Here is a 22,232-nt window from a genome sequence, read left to right on the forward strand (position 1 = left end):
GATGGTGATTGCAAATGCTAATCGAAATGAGAATTGCAATCTTTTAAATTGAAAAGGCAGATCCGTTGGAATCATGGGAATGTGAGGAATAAGAACAGCCTCACCCTCAAAAGACCCTGTCAAGATTGTGGCCTCTATTATGTTTTCCATTGTTTTTTTACGGCTAGTCACGTGCCATTGCAAAGCTTTGGTGGGTTGATATTTCTTAACAGTATTATTGGTAGGCCTATTTTTAGTTGTAGCACGTGTGGTGGAAACCCTGAAAGATCCACGGAATTTAAAAATTCAGATGGATAATTAACCGCCACATTTGGTTTCAAAACTGTGTCGACTGACTTGTAAAGAACTGCCTGGTCTCGAATCTTGGTTAAAACAATGTTGTTGATTTCGTGGAAGTCTATATTTTTGGGTGCAAGAATCGCTCTTTCACTTAGCCATTTATTATTTTTATAATTGTTTAGAATATTCGGAAATACTTTTTCAATCAATTCATTTTTGGACATCACTAAATTACAGAATTCAGCAGGTAGTTGCATACGTCCTGAAATTGAGTCTACTGGGAGCTTTCCGTTTCCAATTGCCAGCAATTGACCCGAAAATGTTTGACCAGAGTCATCGTTTTGCAATTGGACACGCATATTTGTAGTTAATTTTAATGTTTTTACATGTGCCCATAAATTAGAATTATTCAGGCAAGAATTCATTTCGTCTGCAGGGGTTGATCTAGGTATTATAGGTAATGTTTGCCTGGAATCTCCTGCAATGCCAGAATCAGTTTTATCACAAACGTTTTACCAGTACCTCCTGGCGCATCCAAAAGGAAAATTTCTCCAACGTTGTTATCGACACAATGCATTATCGTATCATAAATGTCTTTTTGTTCCGACGTTAATTTGGAAATGTTATTTTGTACATACGACAATAGATGACTCGTATTGTAACTTTGTTCACGATCCAATTCTACCCATGTTGAAACAGCAGCGGTACGATTAGGTGAAGGCATTTTCAAATCCTGAAGAGGTTTGTTTGCCATACATACGCACAAATCTTCTATAATAACTAAAGTGTAGTTATGAATTTCTGATGTAAAATCAAAAGTCATATCTGACGTCTCTAACCATTTTCGATGGAGTATATCTTCGGACATTTTCGATTTATATTTTCCCCATAACTCTGTATGAGCTGAAGGAGAGCAAGTTGTTAGAATGATTCCAAACAATGCACGAATTTGACTTGGAGTTGACGTTTCGCACGCGTCATTGATGCAGTTATCCCAGTGTTGGTCATTCTCCAATAAATTCAGAGCTTGGCATGCACTACGGTAAGTGTCATGTATAGTACCGTTTACAGTTCTCAAATACTCAAAGGACGTCGGACCGGGTACATTCACCAAAAGCAGGCGTAGAAAGAAGCATTCATGTTGATTGGGGTGAACGGTGTAGAGTCTTCCTATCGTGGTATCTTTGAAGATGGTAGGTAGGCCGTCGACTGACTTACCCTGTTTTCGACGTTCAAATACTTTATTTTTAGTGTTCCACGTGTAATACGAAGGCACTTCAGTATACAGCAGTTTTTTTGCAAAAGAATCATTTTTGCATAGCGAAAAGAAAGCAGTTAACTTTGTATCCGGTGGATTCAGGACTTTTTGTTGCACGTTGGATTCAGAAAAATAAACACGTTGACCATTCTGTAAATGTACCGCTAATATTCATGTATCGCATGTATCAGAAATGAAAGAATTCGCCAAACAGCTTCATTACTGCTTATGTAACTTCCAGCCTGATATTGTACGATTTCGTCGATATCTTTGATTTCGGACTGCCTTTGTTGACGTATTTACATATGTATTTGATTGCCTTTACGGAGTTACAGTATTCAACGTTTATGTGTGCATTAAATGTTTTGATAATAATGGGGAATATGGAACAACCCACTAGTTATCTACTTCGATGGTGGTACCGTTACGCTTCTTTATTATTGCTGTTTTACCGCCATCTTCAGTAGATCTTCTTCTATATTGTGGGTAACCATCATTGCCAGTAATTGTGTTGGGTACTAAAAGTCGAGGATATTGCTTTGTGCACCTTCCTTTGGCCATGCATGGTGAATTTTCGCTCAGTGCACCGCAAGGTCCATGTATCATATTTTGTACAACAATATCATATAACCCCTTATCGACATTTTCAGCAGGTATTTTAGCGGAAATCACATCATCAATTTCGTTAGAAGTAATTTTATAATGTAGCCAGATTAGTATAAGTGCTTGTGGCAATCCTCGTTTTTGCCATTCCACTGAGTACATCCAGCATCGCACTGACCCAGGTTGCTCTTGTGATTCCTCGGCACGCTTTCTTTTGGTGATTTCTCTTTGAGACGCAAGCCTAATTTCACGCTGTTGTTGTGATTCCTCGGCACGCCTTCTTTTTTCACTTTCTCTTTTAGCAGCAAGTCTGGTTTCGCGTTGCTCTGGTAGTTCCTCGGCACGCTTTCTGTTCTTACTTTCTCTATCAGCCGCAAGCCTGTTTTCTTGCTGTTCTTGTGATTCCTCGGCACGCTTTCTTTTCTTACTTTCTCTATCAGCAGCAAGTTTTTTGGCATAGACTCTTTGAGCAGCTTCCTCGGCTGTTGCCATTGTAGGTTCTTCAGTCATTTTACAATTAAACATTTTTCCGTGAACGAATGTCTTAAATATCTTTAATGACGTCATCGTCATAACAAACATGACGACAACTAACTTCATGACGACATGACATGATGACATGACGTCACTCGACAGACACACAGACAACTTATTTTTCTGTATATACTAGCTGTTGGGGTGGCCACCCCAACACCTAGTTGGTGGGGGCGCTTCGCGCCCCCCCAAGCCCCCCTGCGCGCGTAAGTCGTTACGCGCCATATTAATTACGCGCCATTGTAGTTGGGTCCCTGTGTCCCACCTGTGAATATAGATAAAAGAAAAAAGATTTCTCTTTTCGTTATATATATATATATATATATATATATATATATATATATATATATATATATATATATATATATATATATATATATATATATATATATATATATATATATATATATATATATATATATATATATATATATATATGTTTTTAACTACGTAAAACTTGCGAATATACAAGATTATTCGAAGCGCCACCCCGACACCTAGTTGGTGGGGGGGGGGGCTTGCTGTGTCCCGGTCGTCATTTGTGTCCCGGTGTCCCGGTCTGTAATTTATCTTTGAGTGTCCCGGTCGTCATTTATATATCCAGGTCGTTATTTGTGTCCCAGTGTCCCAATCTGTAATTTCTCTTTGAGTGTCCCGGTCGTCATTTATGTTCCCTGTGTCCCAGCTTTTAGTTTTCTTTTTCTCCTTTATATTTCAGTTTTTTCCTTTTTTAGTTTTTTTTCTTTTTCAGTTTTAGTTTTTTTAGTTTGTTTATTAGTTTTTAGTTTTTTTTTCTTTTTAGTTTTTTTTGGTAGTTTTTACCTTTTTTTTAGTTTTTTTTTTAGTTTTTTTTTTCTCTTTTAGTTTCTAGTTTTTTACCTTTTTTGTTTTTTTTAATTTTTTAGCTTTTTAGTTTTTTTAGTATTTCCTTGTTAGTTTTTTTTGTAGTTTTTCCTTTTTTAGTTTTTTTCTTCTTTTGTAGTAATGCTAAAGCCAAGGTTCAAACCTTGAGCCTCTCGGACCTAGAACCTGAAACATAACGCTTTACCAACTCAGCTACTTCGGCTTGAATACATTCGTTTTGAGCAGCTTCCTCGGGTGTTGCCATTGTAGGTTCTTCAGTCATTTTACAATTAGAAATTTCTCTTTCAACGATCTTCTTACAATTAAAAATTTGTCTTTGAACGATATTCTTAAATACCTGTGTCCTGGTCGTCATTTATATTCCCTGTGTCCCGGTCGTCATTTGTGTCCCGGTATCCCAGTCTGTAATTTCTCTTGACTGTCCCGGTCGTCATTTATATTCCCTCTGTCCCGGTCGTCATTTGTGTCCCGGTCTTTAATTTCTCTTTGAGTGTTTTTTTCTTTTTAGTTTTTTTTTTAGTTTTTTACCTTTTTTCTTTTTTCAGTTTTCTTTTTCTTCTTAATTTTTCAGCGTCACTATGAAATACATATCACCGAACCTTTGTTTTTCTTAACTAGAATCTGGTAGGCATTGGTGACCTTATCCAAGTCAAAATCCCAAACCCAATCATCATCGCTATCATTTTCAGTTTTGATATGTTTTGACTCTCGCTGTCCAGGTGGATTTTCATCTAACTGCGCGGTTTTGTGTTCTTTAGCCGAAAGCCTGTTTTCTTGCTGTTCTTGTGATTCCTCGGCACGCTTTCTTTTCTTACTTTGTCTATCAGCCGCAAGTTTTTTGGCATAGACTCTTTGAGCAGCTTCCTCGGCTGTTGCCATTGTAGGTTCTTCAGTCATTTTACAATTAAACATTTTTCCGTCCATAATCTTCTTACAATTAAACATTTTTCCGTGAACGAATGTCTTAAATACCTTAATGACGTCGTCGTCATAACAAACATGACGACAACTAACTTCATGATGACGTCACTCGACACACAGACACACAGACAACTTACTTTTATATATATAGATAAGATAGATAGATAAGTCAGTCGACAAACATGACGTCACTCGACACACAAACATGACGTCAGTAGACAGACACACAGACAAACAACTTATTTTATATATATATATATATATATATATATATATATATATATATATATATATATATATATATCTATATATAAAAATAAGTTGTCTGTCTGTGTGTCTGTCTGTGGATCAGGTGACGTCATGTTTCTGTGTTGACTGACGTCATGAAATTAGTTGTGGTCATTTTTGCTTTGACGGTGACGTCATTCAAGATATTTAAGACATATGTTCACGTAGAAATCTATTAATGTTTAAGTTTACAATGACTGATGAACTTACCATGGCAAAAGCTGATGAAGATGCTCAAAGAGTCTATGCCAAAAAACTTGCTGCTGATAGAGAAAGTCAGAAAAGAAAGCGTGCCGAGGAACTACCAGAGCAACGCGAAAGCAGACTTGCTGCTAAAAGAGAAAGTGAAAAAAGAAGGCGTGCCGAGGAATCAAAAGAACAGCAAGGAAACAGGCTTGAGGCTGATAGAGAAAGAAAGAACAGAAAGCGTGCCGAGGAATCAAAAGAACAGCAAGGAAACAGGCTTGAGGCTGATAGAGGAAGAAAGACCAGAAAGCGTGCCGAGGAACTACCAGAGCAACGCGGAAGTAGACTTGCTGCTAAAAGAGAAAGTGAAAAAAGAAGGCGTGCCGAGGAATTACAAGAACAGCAAGAAATCAGGCTTGCTGCTGATAGAGAAAGTAAGAAAAGAAAGCGTGCCGAGGAATCACAAGAACAGCAAGAAATCAGGCTTGCTGCTGATAGAGAAAGTAAGAAAAGAAAGCGTGCCGAGGAATCAGAGCAACCTGAAAGTTATCGCCTGACATTCAGGTACAACCCAGTCGATGATTATAGCTTGAGTAGATGTGTTCAAATCGGGACAATGTCTAAAATTTGTTCCTATTGCAAGGCCTTGAAATTCAATGGTGAAACAATGGGAATGTGTTGCGCCTCAGGAAAAGTTAAACTTCCTCTATTGGCTGCACCACCAGAGCCATTGAAGACTTTCCTTACTGGAACTACGTCAGAATCTAAGCGTTTTTTGTCAAAAATCAGAAAATACAACTCATGTTTCCAAATGACGTCGTTTGGAGCCCAAATCGAAAATCCAGTATCTATATATATAAAAATAAGTTGTCTGTCTGTGTGTCTGTCTGTGGATCAGGCGACGTCATGTTTCTGTGTCGGCTGACGTCATGAAGTTAGTTGTCGTCATTTTTGCTATGACGGTGACGTCATTAAAGATATTTAAGACATATATGTTCACGTAGAAATCTATTAATGTTTAAGTTTAAAATGACTGATGAACTTACAATGGCAAAAGCCGATGAAGATGCTCAAAGAGTCTATGCCAAAAAACTTGCTGCTGATAGAGAAAGTCAGAAAAGAAAGCGTGCCGAGGAATCAAAAGAATAGCAAGGAAACAGGCTTGAGGCTAAAGAACGCAAAACCGCGCAGTTAGATGAATATCCACCTGGACAGCGAGAGTCAAAACATATCAAAACTGAAAATGATAGCGATCATGATTGGGTTTGGGATTTTGACTTGGATAAGGTCATCAGTGCCTACCAGATTTTAGTTAAAAAAACAAGGGTTGGGCGATATGTATTTAATAGTGAAGCTGAAAAATAAAGAAGAAAAAGAAAACTGAAAAAAGAAAAAATGTAAAAAACTAAAAAATACTAAAAAGAAAAAACACTCAAAGAGAAATTACAGACCGGGACACAAATGACGACCGGGACAGAGGGAATATAAATGACGACCAGGACACAGGTATTTAAGAATATCGTTCAAAGACAAATTTTTAATTGTAAGAAGACCGTTGAAAGAGAAATTTCTAATTGTAAAATGACTGAAGAACCTACAATGGCAACGGTACCACCATCGAAGTAGATAACCAGTGGGTTGTTCCATATTCCCCATTAGTGCGAAACGTCAACCCCAAGTCAAATTCGTGCATTGTTTGGCATCATTTTAACAACTTGCTCTCCATCAGCTCCTACAGAGTTGTGGGAAAAATATAAGTAAAAAATGTCCGAAGATATACTCCATCGAAAACAGTTAGAGACGTTAGATATGACTTTTGATTTTACATCAGAAATTTATAACTACACTTTAGTTATTATAGAAGATTTGTGCGTACGTATGGCAAACAAACCTCTTCAGGATTCGGGAATGCCTTCACCTAACCGTATCGCTGCTGTTTCGACATGTGTAGAATTGAATCGTGAAAAAAGTTATAGTACGAATGATCTATTGTCGTATGTACAAAATAACATTTCCAAGTTAACGTCGGAACAAAAAGACATTTATGATAGGATAGGATAGACTCAATTTCAGGACGTATACAACTACCTGCTGATTTCTGTAATTTAGTGACGTCCAAAAATGAATTGATTGAAAAAGTATTTCCGAATATTCTAAAAAATTATAATAATATATCAACCCACCAAAGCTTTGCAATGGCACGCGACCGTAAAAAAACAATGGAAAACCTAATAGAGGCCACAATCTTGACAGGGCCTTTTGAGGGTGAGGCTGTTCTTATTCCTCGCATTCCCATGATTCCAACGGATCTGCCTTTTCAATTTAAAAGATTGCAATTCCCAATTCGATTAGCATTTGCAATCACCATTAACAAAGCTCAAGGTCAATCATTAGAAAAATGTGGTATAGATCTTAATACTGATTGTTTTTCCCATGGACAATTGTGCGTTGCATGTTCGAGGGTCGGTAAACCTGACAATCTATTTATATGCAGCGACAATTGGACAGCGAAAAATGTTGTATATTCGCAAGTTTTACGCAGTTAATTTGTATTGTATCTATCTATCTATCTATCTATATGAAAACGAGTTGTGTGTATGCATGTTTGTTTGTAAAAAGAGCGTTTGCATATGACGTCATTATTAGTACATACGGCTTTGTATATGCACAGACAATGGGAAAGCCAAGAATGTTGTATATTCGCAATTTTTACGTAGTTTAACTCCTGCAGACGAAATGAATGCTTGCCTGAAAAATTCTAATTTATGGGCACACGTAAAAATATTAAAATTAACTACAAATATGCGTGTCCGATTGCAAAACGATGACTCTGGTCAAACATTTTCAGATCAATTGCTGGCAATTGGAAACGGAAAGCTCCCAGTAGTGGGAAAGCCAAAAATGTTGTATATTCGCAATTTTTACGTAGTTTGAAACACATATATAAATCTATCTATATTCACAGGTGGGACACAGGGACACAACTACAATAGCGCGTAACTGATATGGCGTGTAACGACTTACGCGCGCGGCGGGGCTTGGGGGGCGGGAAGCGCCCCACCAACTCGGTGTTGGGGTGGCGCGAAGCGCCACCCCAACAGCTAGTATATATATATATATATATATATATATATATATATATATATATATATATATATATATATATATATATATATATAAATAAGTTGTCTGTTTGTGGATCAGGTGACGTCATGTTTCTGTGTCGACTCTTCGACTAACGAAATTACAAACCGGGACATCGGGACACAAATGACGACCGGGACACCGCCACATAGGGAATATAAATGACGACCGGGACACTCAAAGAGAAAGCGACCGGGACACAAGGAATGTTCGATTAGCAATCACCATCAACAAAGCACCGGGACAAAAATGACGACCGGGACACAGGGAGTATAAATGACGACCAGGACATAAGTAAAAAAAAAAAACTAAAAAAACTAAAAAAAGGTAAAAACTACAAAAAAACTAAAAAGAAAAAAAAAACTAAAAACTTATAAAAAAAACTAAAAAAGCTAAAAAACTAAAAAAAAAACAAAAATGAAAAAAAAGGAAAAAAAATGAAAAATAAAGGAGAAAAACAAAACTAAACAAAATAAAAAGAAAAAAAAAGAAAAAAGAAAAAAAAACTAAAAAAAAGTAAAAACAAAAAAAAAACTAAAAAGACAAAAAGGGGAAAAATACAAAAATTTATTTCATCATATACCATTTCAAAAACGAATGTATATACAGACCGGGACACTGGGATACAAATGACGACCGGGACACAGGGAATATAAATGACGACCGGGGCACAACTACAACGGGGACGCCGGGGGGCACAGGGGGATATATAAATGACGACGGGGACACAGGGAATGTTCGATTAGCAATCACCATCAACAAAGCTCAAGGGCAATCATTAGAATCATAATGTATAACTAAAAAAACTAAAAAAGGTAAAAAACTAAAAACTAAAAAAAAAAAACCAATTCAAAAACGAATGTATATACAGACCGGGACACCGGGACACAAATGACGACCGGGACACCGGGACACAAGGAATATAAATGACGCCCGGGACACTCAAAGAGAAATCACAGACTGGGACACCGGGACACAAATGACGACCGGGACACATGGAATATAAATGACGACCGGGACACAGGGACACAACTACAACGGGGACGCCGGGGGGCACAGGGGGATATATAAATGACGACGGCGACACAGGGAATCGTCGATTAGCAATCACCATCAACAAAGCTCAAGGGCAATCATTAGAATCATGAGGTATATATCGGAATACGGATTGTTTTCCCATGGACCATTATATGTTGCATGTTCAAGAGTCGGTAAACCTGACAATCTATTTATATGCACAGACAATGGGACAGCAAAGAATGTTGTATATTCGCAAGTTTTACGTAGTTAAAAACATATATATATATATATATATATATATATATATATATATATATATATATATATATATATATATATATATATATATATATATATATATATATATATATATATATATATATATATATATATATATATATATATATCTATTCACAGGTGGGACATAGGGACACAACTACAATGGCGCGTAACTAATATGGCGCGTAACGACTTATGCGCGCTGGGGGGCTTGGGGGGGCGCGAAGCGCCCCACCAACTAGATGTTGGGGTGGCGCGAAGCGCCACCCCAACAGCTAGTATGTATATATATATATATATATATATATATATATATATATATATATATATATATATATATATATATATATATATATATATATATATATATATATATATATATATATATATATATATATATATATATATATATATATATATATTTATATATATATATATATATATATATATATATATATATATATATATATATATATATATATATATATATATATATATATATATATATATCTTTAAACATATATATATCTCCTAGTACTTATATCTTTAAACAAGCAGTAATTTCATATATATGTATGTTAAATTTTTCTCGAAAATGGCTCCATTTTTTTTTTTTTGAAATTCGCTTCCTGAGATTTTCTGACCTGGCAAAAAGATCTAGATAGGTCACGAGTTTGAGAAGTTGTTACTCAAGCCAAGAGTTTTTCCTAGTATTGTTCAAGCCGAGGGACTGTAAATTTCCCTTATAAAATTTTTCGGCCAAGACCATTTGAATAATGTAGTTTTGTTTAGATCCGACGGCATTTTTTAGCGGTTTCAGGCCAGTTCTTTTGGTTATTATTTGCCGAGTTCACCCTTTACAAGGTTGCAGCTATGACTAATGATCTGTTTATGTGATGTTTATTTAAGTATAATTTAAGAAGCAGTAATTGTTATTCGTTTTGAGTTTCAACTTAGTTATTTACTTATTAATTTATTTTCCTGTTAATGTCGCTCTGGCACTACGAATGAGGTCATTGCTCTTCCAATATCTCCTGTACAAACAACTTCACAAACAATAATTGATGTTTAAGAAGCGTCAGCTCTTCTCTATTGATTTCAACTAAGAGCTGGTGAACGAAACACTTTTCTCTCCAATTTCCGTCATTATATAATGATGTTCAATATAATTGCAAGAAATACCAACACCATAGAAACAACTGTTTCCTTTCTTTGCTAACATCGATAAACTGAAACTAGTAAATTGATATGCGATTTAATAATGTATTGACGTGGGAATTTTTAATTCTCCTGCTGATGGGACCTTTAAAACGTTCTGTGAAAACTTCCAGAGTTTATTATTTATTTGTTATTTTCAAAGAGAAGAAAACAACTAGCACTTGTTCACGTGCACAAGAGGCATTTTCTTTCTTTTCCTTCAGGGATGCTAATATTCTTTCAAGTCAAGTTTATACCACCGGAAATTATGGAGACAAATTGTTAAAACTGAAGTTATTCGAGGTTCCGGGCTGAGAGGTCATTATTATTTATTTATCATACAAAATTCTTAAAGAGGAATGGCAAGTGACACTGATATAACGAAAACCACAAAAAAAACTATAGACAATTATGTTATAGCTCATAAGTTTATAAGTTTATTAGTTCATGAGGCTGTTAGACCTGGTCCCAGAGCCCCCCTTCTCCATGCAAAATTCTGAGGCAGCAGTGTACTGAGGAGTAGAAAATGGCAAGTACTGACTGTAATGACCGTTTCGTGTCTAAGAGTGGAGAACAGAATAATCGAAAGAGAAAAAACATATAAAACTATGGAGAAAATCAGAAAAATAAAATCTATTGCCGGCAATGAACCAAGAATCCTAAACTGCTGTCACTGTGAGCTTCTTGATGTTAAAGGCTAGATATGAATTAATGTGACCAATATAGGGTTTATTGGTAAGTAATATCTGTACTTAGGGTTTAGACACTAGCCAAATTACTAACTAAGTTATAATTTACTTATTTTTTGCAGTTTGATTTATTTTTAAAACAATGAATTGGATTGTCTTGTATATATCCGATTCGCTTTTCCAAAGACTCCAAAGACTTTTCTCCCCCATCTAACGATTTTTATACCATAAGCTCTTACGGTACCTATGCTCTTATCTCGTTTAAGTCACAGGGTAAATAAAGAGACATTACGTAATGCCAGGTAATGAAAATGGCGCATCTGGAATATTCTTGGCACGGCTCGAGGGCTTAAGTTTAAGCTTTTAGGGAGTACCCGGGGATGTTATTAGAGGGAGTGGGGTCATTTCCTGACATCCTGACACATTTCCCCATGGAGAACCACTTACTTTTTCTGGCAGGTCCTTCCTGACATATTTCCCTATGGAGAGCTGCTTTATATATTTTGGTAGGTTTTTCCATGCTTTATATTTTTTGGTAGGTTTTTCCATTTCTCTTTAGGAAGATAGTTTATACAGCAAATCGCTAAGCAGCAACCGAAATCCCTCTTAATCGGTCGGAGGTAGAGGTTTTTACACCAGATTCTTATATGGCCTACTGCGAACGTTTTTATTCATGCATGCAAGCATATGTGTTTCTTTAACCTGAGAGGCAGACGGTATCTAGACGGTATCTGACCTTTAACTTGCGTCTAAGCCCTTCTGCATCAATTTCTAGTATATTATTTTTGGCTGGGAGAGATACACCCCAAAAACGAAATCTCATTGAGAATATGCTCTTATAATAATATATAAACGATGTTTTTATCGTGTGAATTCCATGAAATAATGCTTAACCCTGTTTATGAAAACCACGAATATTTAATCACTACCTGAGGAAAGTTTAGTTCCTTACGAGCGGCTGAATGTCACAGATGAAAAATGAACAAATTTGTTGAAGATTTTCTCAATGACTCAGATCATATTTTTGAAATTCTTAAGGATCAGCCCCTCCAGAAAAAAGGGCGGGAAATGAAAAGCTTGATGACTTTAAAAATTCACCCGAATGAGACTACCAAATGATTCAAGTCTCTTACGATTTGCAATTCAATCTAATGCCAAATCAATTGATTTGTAAATCAAGCCGTGGATTATAAAATAATTTTGTGTCACCAATTTGTACATGTTTATTTTGAGCGAGATAGCTTAAGAGTTTTTTTTGCTTTGTTCACAATACGAGTGTGGCATTTGGTCCTTAACAAGTGATTAAATAAAAAAAACTAGTTTTTTTTAAACTGAAAGTAAGGAGCGACATTAAAACTTAAAACGAACAGAAATTACTCCGTACATGAAATGGGTTTTCCCCTCCTCAACGCCTCGCTCTTTACGCTAAAGTTTTTTATTGTTTTAAAAATTAGAATTATGGCGAAGAGTCAAACTTTACCGTAAAGAGCGAGGGATTGCGGAGGGGACAACCCATTTCATATACGGAGTAATTTCTGTTCGTTTTAAGTTTTAATATCGCTCCTTACTTTCAGTTAAAAAAAATAGTTTTTTATTTAATTTCTGAACGTTTTTGAATTAATGCATGTTTGATTTTGGCTCTCCGCACATAAATTATTAAAATTAAATTTGCATACTAATTCTTTATTTGGCTAAATGGCTTTCTCTTAATTTTGATCAGACGATTTTGAGAAATAAGGGGCGGGGAAGGAGGCGTAGTTGCCCTCCAATTTTTCGGTTACTTAAAAAGGCAACTAAAACTTCTAATTTTTAACGGACGTTTTTATCTGTAAAAAATATACGTAACTTAAGACTTAACTTACGTAACAAACTTTTATATTCTTATATTTTTATTATATATGAGGGGGGTTTGTCCCCTCGTTAATACCTCGCTCCTTATGCTAAATCTTAAGTTTTGTCCCAATTCTTTCAGAATGACCCCTGAATCAGAAAGGCCGTAGAATTAGTAGTTGAAATTACTAAAAATACTTTAGCATAAAGAGCGATGTATTTATCTCCTCCTAAATACCTCTTTCTTTATGCTAAAGTATTTTTAAAACCTCTCATATGCTTATTAATCTCTGTTCGTTTTAAATTTTAATGCTACTCCTTACTTTCAACTAAAAAAACTTTTTCATGTTTATTTTTTCATTGTTTTTTTTTTTATAATAATGCTAGAAAATCCTCAGCCCTTTTCATTGAGTTTTTCTTCCCCCATGACATATTCCTCTAAGGAAAGATCCTCCCACATAGCCCCCTCCTCTCAACCCAACCCCCCAAACCAAAAGAATCCCCCTGAAAACGTCTGTACACTTCCCAATAACCATTACTGTATGTAAACACTGGTCAAAGTTTGTAACTTGCAGTCCCCCCAGGGACTGTCGGGGAGTAAGTCATCCCCAAACACATAGTTATTATGGTTCTCAACTATGCGGAACAAAATGGCTACCTCAAAATTTTGATCCTATGACTTTGGGAAAAAATGAGCGTGGGAGGGGGCCTAGGTGCCCTCCAATTTTTTGGTCACTTAAAAAGGGCGCTAAAACTTTTCATTTCCATTAGAATGAGCCCTCTTGTGACATTCTAAGTAGTAGTAGCAGTGGTCAATTGGACATCCCCCTCATCATTCTCTGAAAGCACCAGCTTAATACCCTGAGTCGTTCCTGAAACATGCCCTTTTGACAGCTTGTGTGCGCATAGTGTATTTTGATTTTCTTCAGTACTCCCTGTGACATTCCTTAAAAGCTTCACCTCAATACCCCTTGCCTTATTGGACACCAAGGATCAAATGTTTCACTTCTTAACAAACAACAAAGAGATATAAAACTCCACAAAAAAATACCTCAAACGAGACTGCCGCCAGTAGAGAGAAAAGACTAAAATAACACGGATATTTCGCCTGTATCTAAACTAGGCGTCCTCGGCAATTTGCTGATTTAACAAAGTTGCATGTTTTTTAACCAAAGAAAAATAACAATTGACAGAAGCGGCTAATTGTTGCCCGTAAGCTTGACGAATGAAAGCTCTTAAGCCGAACTGGCCAGACATGACAAAAAACAACAAAGAGAGGTAAAACTCCACAAAAAAAACCTCAAACGAGACTGCGGGCAGTAGAGAGTCTCGTTTGAGGTTTTTTTTATGGCACTTGGTATCTACCAAGTGACGTATAGCGATCGCGAATTCTGTCGGTCTGTCGGTCCCAGTTTTGCTAGTTTAGGCACTTCCAGGTAAGCTAGGACGATGAAATTTGGCAGGCGTTCTAAATACGTGATTGATATAACCGGAATGGATCCGCTCTATTTGGGAGAGTTGGGACGGGAGGGTTGATTCTGAAAAATTAGAAAAAATGAGATATTTTTAACTTACGAAGGAGTGATCGGATCTTAATGAAATTTCATATTTAGAAGGAACTCGTAACAAAGATCTCTTATTTTAAATCCCGATCGGATCCAGCGTCATTTGGGGGGGGGGCGGAAATCTTGGAAAACACTTAAAGGGGAGAGATTAGGACGAAATTTGATGGAAAGAATTAAAGCGTGTCCAAGATACGTGACTGACATAACCGGACAGGATCCGCCCTCTTTGGTGGAGTTGGGGGGGGGAGTAATTCGGAAAAATTAGGAAAATGAGGTATTTGTAACTTACGACCGGGTGATCAGATATTAATGAAATTTAATATTTAGAAGGATCTTGTGCTTTAAAGATTTTGTTTTAAATCCCGACCAGATCCGACGACACTGGAAGGAGTTGGAGGGGGGAACTAGAATTCTTGGAAAACGTGAAAATTGAGGTATCTTTATATTACGAATGGGTGATGGGATCTTAATAAAACTTGATATATAGAAGCATCTTATGTCTCAGATGCTCAGTTTTCAATTCGAATCAGATCAGGAGACATAGGGGATTGGAGGGGGAAACAAAAATCTTGGAGAACGCTTAGAGTAGAGATATTGATAAATTGAGATAGAAAAAATTAGGCATTTTTAACTTAAGAACGGGTAGCCGGATCTTAATGAAGTTTGATATTTAAAAGGAACTCATGTCTCAAAGCTCTTATTTCAAATTTCGACCAGATCTGTTGACATTGGGGGGAGTTGGAGGGGGAAACCGGAAATCTTGGAAAACCCTTTGAGTGGAGAAATCGGGATGAAACTTGGTGGGTAGAACAAGCAAATGCCGTAGATACGTGATTGACGTAACCGTACTGGATCCACTTTCTTTGGAGGAGTTAGGGGGGGGGGGGTTCAGTGCTTTGGCGAGTTTGGTGCTTCTGGATGAAAATTCGTAGGCATGTCAGGGATCTGCACAAATTGACTAGATAAAGTCGTTTTCCCCGATTAGACCATCTGGTGGGCTGAAGGGAGAGGAAAAATTAGAAAAATGAGATATTTGTAACTTACGTGTGGTTAATTGGATCTTAATGAATTTTGATATTTAGAAGGACCTCGTGACTCAGAGCTCTTATTTTAAATCCTGGCATTAAGCATCTGATTTTCATTTTAAATCAATCTATTGATTCCTAGAATTTTGCTAGACCTGATACCATATGAGTTCTTGGCTCTTGGCTCGCGCGGCCTCGTTAAAAGTGCCATATGAGCTCCTAGCTCTTGTTTTTTTTTGTGGAGTTTTATCTCTCTTTGTTGTTTGTTGTCATGTCTGGTCAGTTTGGCTTATGAGCTTTCTTATCGCTTCTTCTCAATAACAAGTACTATACGTAAGCATTGGACGAATTGCAGGACTTTCATCCCTTCCCACTAGGGCTGTAGGGGTCTTGTCATTCCCAGTGGCATAGTTATTTGACCTCTTCATTATGCTAAACCAAATGACTGTTTTAAATTTTAAACGGCATGGGGGGTTACTCGTGCTCCGATCGCTTCTGACTCTTAAAAAGGGCACTAGAACTTTTATTTGCAACTGAATGAACCCCTCTAATGTTTCTTTGACAACTCACTCCATACAAAGTGTCATTGAAAAAAAGAAAAAATAATGGTTCTGAAAAAAGCAAATCCCATCGTTGTTCCTTAATCCTTGCAAGTATTTTCTCAGTATCCCTATTTTGACTTGTAATAGTTACATTTCTTGATGGTACAGTTTGTTTGAGATTTGTCAAAAGATGGATGAACTGTGACTTAGAATTGCTGACTGCTATACTAGAATTGCCAATTTTTTACTGATCGGTCTTCGGTCAAGTGCCTAGTGTTGTAAGTTGTTAAGCCTGATAGTATTTGATTTTGATTTTGCTAAATCAAAGGGTTTCAAACGGTTCGTGGTAACGAACTGTATTAAGGAGCGACCCGGCTCAATAGTAACCAAAACTTAGAATTGCTGACTGCTATACTAGAATTGCCAATTTTTTACTGATCGGTCTTCTGTCAAGTGCTTAGTGTTGTAAGTTATTAAGCCTGATAGTATTTGATCTTTGTTGAACGAGTGCTTAAAAGTTCAAGTTGTCACTTATTGCGCATGATTTTTGCCAGTGTCTTTTCCGTTTTCTTTTCTTCATACTCCTCCTAGTGCGTCTTTTTTATGTAAATAGGGCAACAATAAACTGTTATTATTATTATTACTAATGCATAAGGCCTACTTCGCTCTTTACTTAGACAGTGCTTGTCTATCGGCAACATTATTCACAATTACCTGATATTCAAAGAGGATCTAGGATAGGCGATGCTAAATCAAAGGGTTTCAAACAGTTCGTGGTAACGAACTGTATTAAGGAGCAACCCGGCTCAATAGTAACCAAAACTCTAAAAGATTGAATTGCGATACCAATAGTTACATCAAAAGAATCGAATTTTAATGCTGATTTTAAACATATAAGTTTCATCAAGATTAGTTTTACCCATCAGAATTTACGAGCCTGAAAAAATTGCTTCATTTTTGAAAATAGGGGAAACACCCCCTAAGGGTCATACAATCTTAACGAAAATCACACCATCAGATTCAGCGTATCAGAGAGCCCTATGGTAGAAGTTTCAAGCTCCTTTCTATAAAAATGTGGAATTTCGCATTTTTTTTTCAGAAGGCAGATCATGGATGCGTGTTTATTTGTTTGTTTTTTTGTTTTATTTTTTCCCCAGGGGTGATCGTATCCACCCAGTGGTCCCAGAATCTTGCGAGAGGGCTCATTCTAACAGACATGAAAAGTTCTAGTGCCCTTTTTAAGTAACCAAAAAAATTGGATGGCACCAAGGCCCCCTCCCACGCCAATTATTTTCCCAAAGTCACTGGATCAGAATTCTGAGATAGCCATTTTATTCACCGTAGTGGACAAACCTTATAACTATGTCTTTGGGTGTGACTTAATGCCCCACAGTCCCCGTGGGAGGGGCTACAAGTTACAAACTTTGACAAGTGTTTACATAAAGTAATGGTTATTTGGAAGTGTACAGACGTTTTCAGGGGGGATTTTTAGGTTGAGGGGGGGGGGTGTCGAGAAGAGCGAGATGTGTTGGGGGAACTTTCCTTGCAGGAATTTGTTGTGGGGGAAGAAATTTTTCATGAAGGGAGTGCAGGATTTTCTAGTATTATTAAAAAAAAAACAATGAAAAAACAAACATGACAAAGTTTTTTCAACTGAAAGTAAGGAGAAGCATTAAAACTTAAAACGAACAGAAATTATTACGCATGTGATGGGCTCACCTCATCCTAATACCCCGCTCTTTACGCTAAAGTATTTTTAGTAATTTCAACTATTTATTCTACGGCTTTTGTGATTCAGGGGTCATTCTTAAGAAACTGGGACAAAATTTAAGCTTTAGTGTAAAGAGCAAGGTACTGACGAGGGGGTGAACCCCCCTCATATATGTAGTAAAAACATGAGAATACAGAAGTTCGCTACGTAAGCTAATTTGTAAGTTACGTATATCTTTTACTAATAAAAACATTCGTAAAAAATTAAAACTTCTAGTTGCCTTTTTAAGTGACTAAAAAATCAGAGGGCAAATAGGCCTCCTCCCCCGCTCTTTTTTCTCAAAATCATTCGACCAAAACTATGAGAAAGCCATTTAGCCAAAAAAAATAAATATGCAAATTTCGTTTTAATTATTCGTCTGCGGAGAGCCAAAATCAAAACATGCATTGATTCAAAAACCTTCAGAAATTAAATAAAAAAACAAGTTTTTTTAACGGAAAGTAAGGAGCGGCATTAAAACTTAAAACGAACAGAAATTACTTCGTATATGAAAGGGGCTGCTTCCTCATCAACGCCCCACTCTTTACGCTAAAATTTTTTTTTACTATTTTCAAAATTAGAGCTAAGAGAAAGAGTCTAACTTTAGCGTAAAGAGCGGGACGTTGATGAGGAAGCAGCCCCTTTCATATACGAAGTAATTTTTGTTCGTTTTAAGTTTTAATGCCGCTCCTTACTTTCCGTTAAAGAAAACTTGTTTTTTTAATTTAATGTATAAAAGAACCAAGAGCAAAAAACTGATCGACATTCTAGATGGTATTGAAGAAAGATAAAGAAGGGTATTGGATTAAAGGAAGATTAATTTTGACACTATGGTATAAGGACTACAATTAACGGTACGTTGTTGAAAGTCTTACCTCGCGCTGGAGAAGTGTAATATTCATCATGACTGGGCATTTCTATTTTACTGTTTTCTGGCAAGGCCGGGATTGTGCCATCAATGGTAATAAGGACTTCTAAATAATTATAAACGTCCAGGCCCATGAAATAATGGCTGATTTTAATCTCATTTCCTGTTTCAGGGAAAGATACAATTGACGTGGAGTTGAAAACACCGCCTAGAATTAGACCTAACGTTATTGAAGATTAAAAAGGAACGTTTGTGGCTAAACTATGAAATATAATAGACTCTGCTTTTAATATATACATATAGAATGATAACAGTCAATGTATCTTTTCATCACTAGCGTATTCTTTGTTTCAAGAAAAAAAAGAAACAAGGACGACTTATGATTCATTTCAGGTGTAAAAACTCGTGTACTCCTAGCAATGGGTGATCCACATCCCATATTAAGCCAAATGACCAGATAATGAGCTTAAATGATGTCAAAACGAGATAAACTAAATTTATTTTGTGAAGAATCTGAATACGATTTGTTAGACTTGATTAGGTTGGAAGTTTATCCGAGACCTAAAGTATAAAATTAAATCTGCTTGATTTTATCTAAGGAGAAATACCCCTTGAATAAGTGACCAGATCTTGACAAATATTTATAAAGGAATAACAATTAAGTTTTTGTTATAGAAGCCAAGAACGAAGTTGAAACTTAAAACTAAAGAAAAATATCACTTTGTAGATACCACAAAATATATCTACAAAACTAGCTTAGATAAACTTATCGTTGTACATTCTAGTTACTGCTGAATTTTAAAAAGTAGCGTCTTACAAAAAAAATAAATAAAATAAACGAACCAGAAAAACGGGAAGTTTTTTGAAGGTCAGAATATTTACTTAGGATTAATATATACATAATATATACGGAGCATTTGAAAAATTGGGGGGGGGGGGGGATTTTTTAGTACCTTTCTTCAACGGTACATGATGTCAATAGCTATTATCAATAGTAATATTATAATTAACACATAATAAATGTATTGGATTTAGCGAGTTGGGATGGACTTTTCAGTGGTTTTTTAATTGTATACGTTGTCAAGGCCGTATCTAGGGGGGAGGGGTAGTGGGTTTGGAACCTCCAACCCACCCACGGCCAAAATGTTGGCGTGACTCGTAAAAATGTAAAAAAAAAATATAAACAAAGTTTATTGCGTTTTTTAATTTTGTTTTGTACACCCCCCCCAAAAAAAACTGAAACAAAATGAATTTTTACCTCTAAGTACAGTAAGAGACAAAGAAATATCAAGCGTCGTTGTAGCTGCCAGGATATCTTCCCTTAAACTGCAGGGATAAGGTAAACTGACACTTCCCTTGTTTATTGGGGTATCTCTTATACCCACTGGCATTTTGGCATTCATTGAGTAAACACCGAGTTCATACCCGTGTAAAATTGTAAAACATGTTTCAAGCATGGGAAAGACTATAAAAGCAAATCGATAAATCAAAAACAAATCGGAAAACAAAAACGCTCTGATGAATGAACAGAATACTAGGATTGTGTCTTGGAGTACGAATGAAGGTGTGTCTCACAGAATCCCCGTAATTGAAGAACTATGTCAGCGTAACGATATTCTGTGCATCCAAGAACATTTCCTGACAAATGATAGCCTCGACCTACTCAAGTTTTTAGACAATCATACATTTTATTTTGTGTCAGCCAAGTCTTGTCAACACGGGAGGCCTTCTGGTGGACTAGCCATCGTAGGTAGTTCTGCCTTTGATTCCGAGAGTCTTCATGCAGCTGAAAACTTAATGGCTATAAAGGTTGGGAACATTGTGATTGTCAATGTCTACTTTCCTACAAACTACAGCGACGATGATTCGGATAACCGACTCTCAAAAGCAGTGCGAGCTCTTGCAAAGTGCCTCAAGACTATTATGTTGTCCAAACTGGAATGTATCATAGTCAGAGACTACCACTATAATCTAATCGACGACTCGTCTTCTCGGTCCCAGCTGATCTTAAGTGCACTTGAAAGTCGGTATCGTGTGCTCCCAAAAGACAAAGACTTCACGTTTGTTCATACTAGTAGTTCAGTCTCAAATATAGACCATGTCACATGTACACCAAACGTGAATGGCACAGTGAGTGTGCTAATGGGAAGTCACCCCTCCGACCACATCCCAATTGAAGCATATATTACTGTGTGTATTCTAAAGACCAAAAGTACTTCACAGTGGCATGAAATAAAAGATTGGTCAAAGGCCGATTTTCCGCTTTACCGGACAGTGCTTGACACCACACTTCAGAAGATCAGCGTGCCATTTAGTCTACTACTAGGAAAATTCGTAAAGATACTGAAATCCCCGGGTTCCCGAAGAATCTAAAGCAAGTGAAAGCATGTCAGGATGTTAAGTTCTGGTTCTCAGTTTAGAGGGAAAGTGGTCGTTCTAAATCCGGTGTGTTAAAATGTCTTTATGTACTAACAAAAAGCCCTCAAGCAGCATCGCACGAATGTGAAAAATGACTATACACAGAGATTAATATTGGTCTAAGTCGCAAATACCTTTAAAACCTTTAGTCGTAAATACCTTTATCGTATTTGCGATGTAACTGCAAACACCTTTAGGCTGGAACACACGGGGTTGACGGTGTGTGTGCACTTCACATTGTGAATGGTACTTGTCTTTTCTATGAAATTTTAACATTATTATACCAGATCACATTCGTAATCGGCCTTGTACCTGATGTTTCCTATTTTTACCGGTAAAATGTGGTCCATCTACGAAAAAACATTTCTTTCCAACATTTTAAGATTTTTTGTAGCCTGTAAAATGTTGTTTACAATTTCAACCTATTTTCCTTACAGAAACCAATACACACCATCTCCAGTAGCAGCTGATTCATGAGAATTTAGAAATTCTATATTTCTGTCATTTTCGTAGGTCTTAATGTCATCCATACTATATCTTTCCACGAAAAAATTAAAATTTCGAACTTCTTTTGCCATCGTATTTAACTTGAACACAAAAATACGATAAGCATGTTTGATTGCAGTAACTTCAGATATATTATAATAGGATTTTCTACCAACTGGTTTTTGAACATTCCCGAAACACCCTTTAGATATGCAGGATCTTCAAAATCAAGAGCCTGAACGAAGGATTTTGGACAATACTGACTCTTCTAGTACATCTATCCACTGTTTATCGTCAAATGCAAGGCCAAGACCTTGGCATGCTTTTCTGTATATTGAAGAAGATCTTCAAAACTTGTGGCATCTTTCACATAATAGAGAATTAATCACAAATGGAAGCATTCTGGACGAGCTAAATAATTTAAGATGCAAATGTCAACCAATTACAAGCATTGGACACATTCGGGGTTCCAAGTACTCGTTTTCA

The 22,232-nt window shown here is 36.5% G+C and overlaps 1 protein-coding gene across 2 annotated transcripts in view; it reads right to left on the minus strand.

Moving 5' to 3' along the window:
- The window catches only part of LOC136029006 (nidogen-like), a 258,905-nt gene that overhangs the window by 111,600 nt on the left and 125,073 nt on the right, over positions 1 to 22,232 (minus strand). For both annotated transcript variants that reach the window (XM_065707012.1, XM_065707011.1), the window contains exon 7: positions 18,850 to 19,050. In XM_065707012.1, the coding sequence (XP_065563084.1) occupies positions 18,850 to 19,050 (201 nt within the window). The remainder of the gene's footprint in view (positions 1 to 18,849; positions 19,051 to 22,232) is intronic.

Source organism: Artemia franciscana, chromosome 7 (genome assembly GCF_032884065.1).
Source record: "Artemia franciscana chromosome 7, ASM3288406v1, whole genome shotgun sequence".
Taxonomy (NCBI): Eukaryota; Metazoa; Arthropoda; class Branchiopoda; order Anostraca; family Artemiidae; genus Artemia; species Artemia franciscana.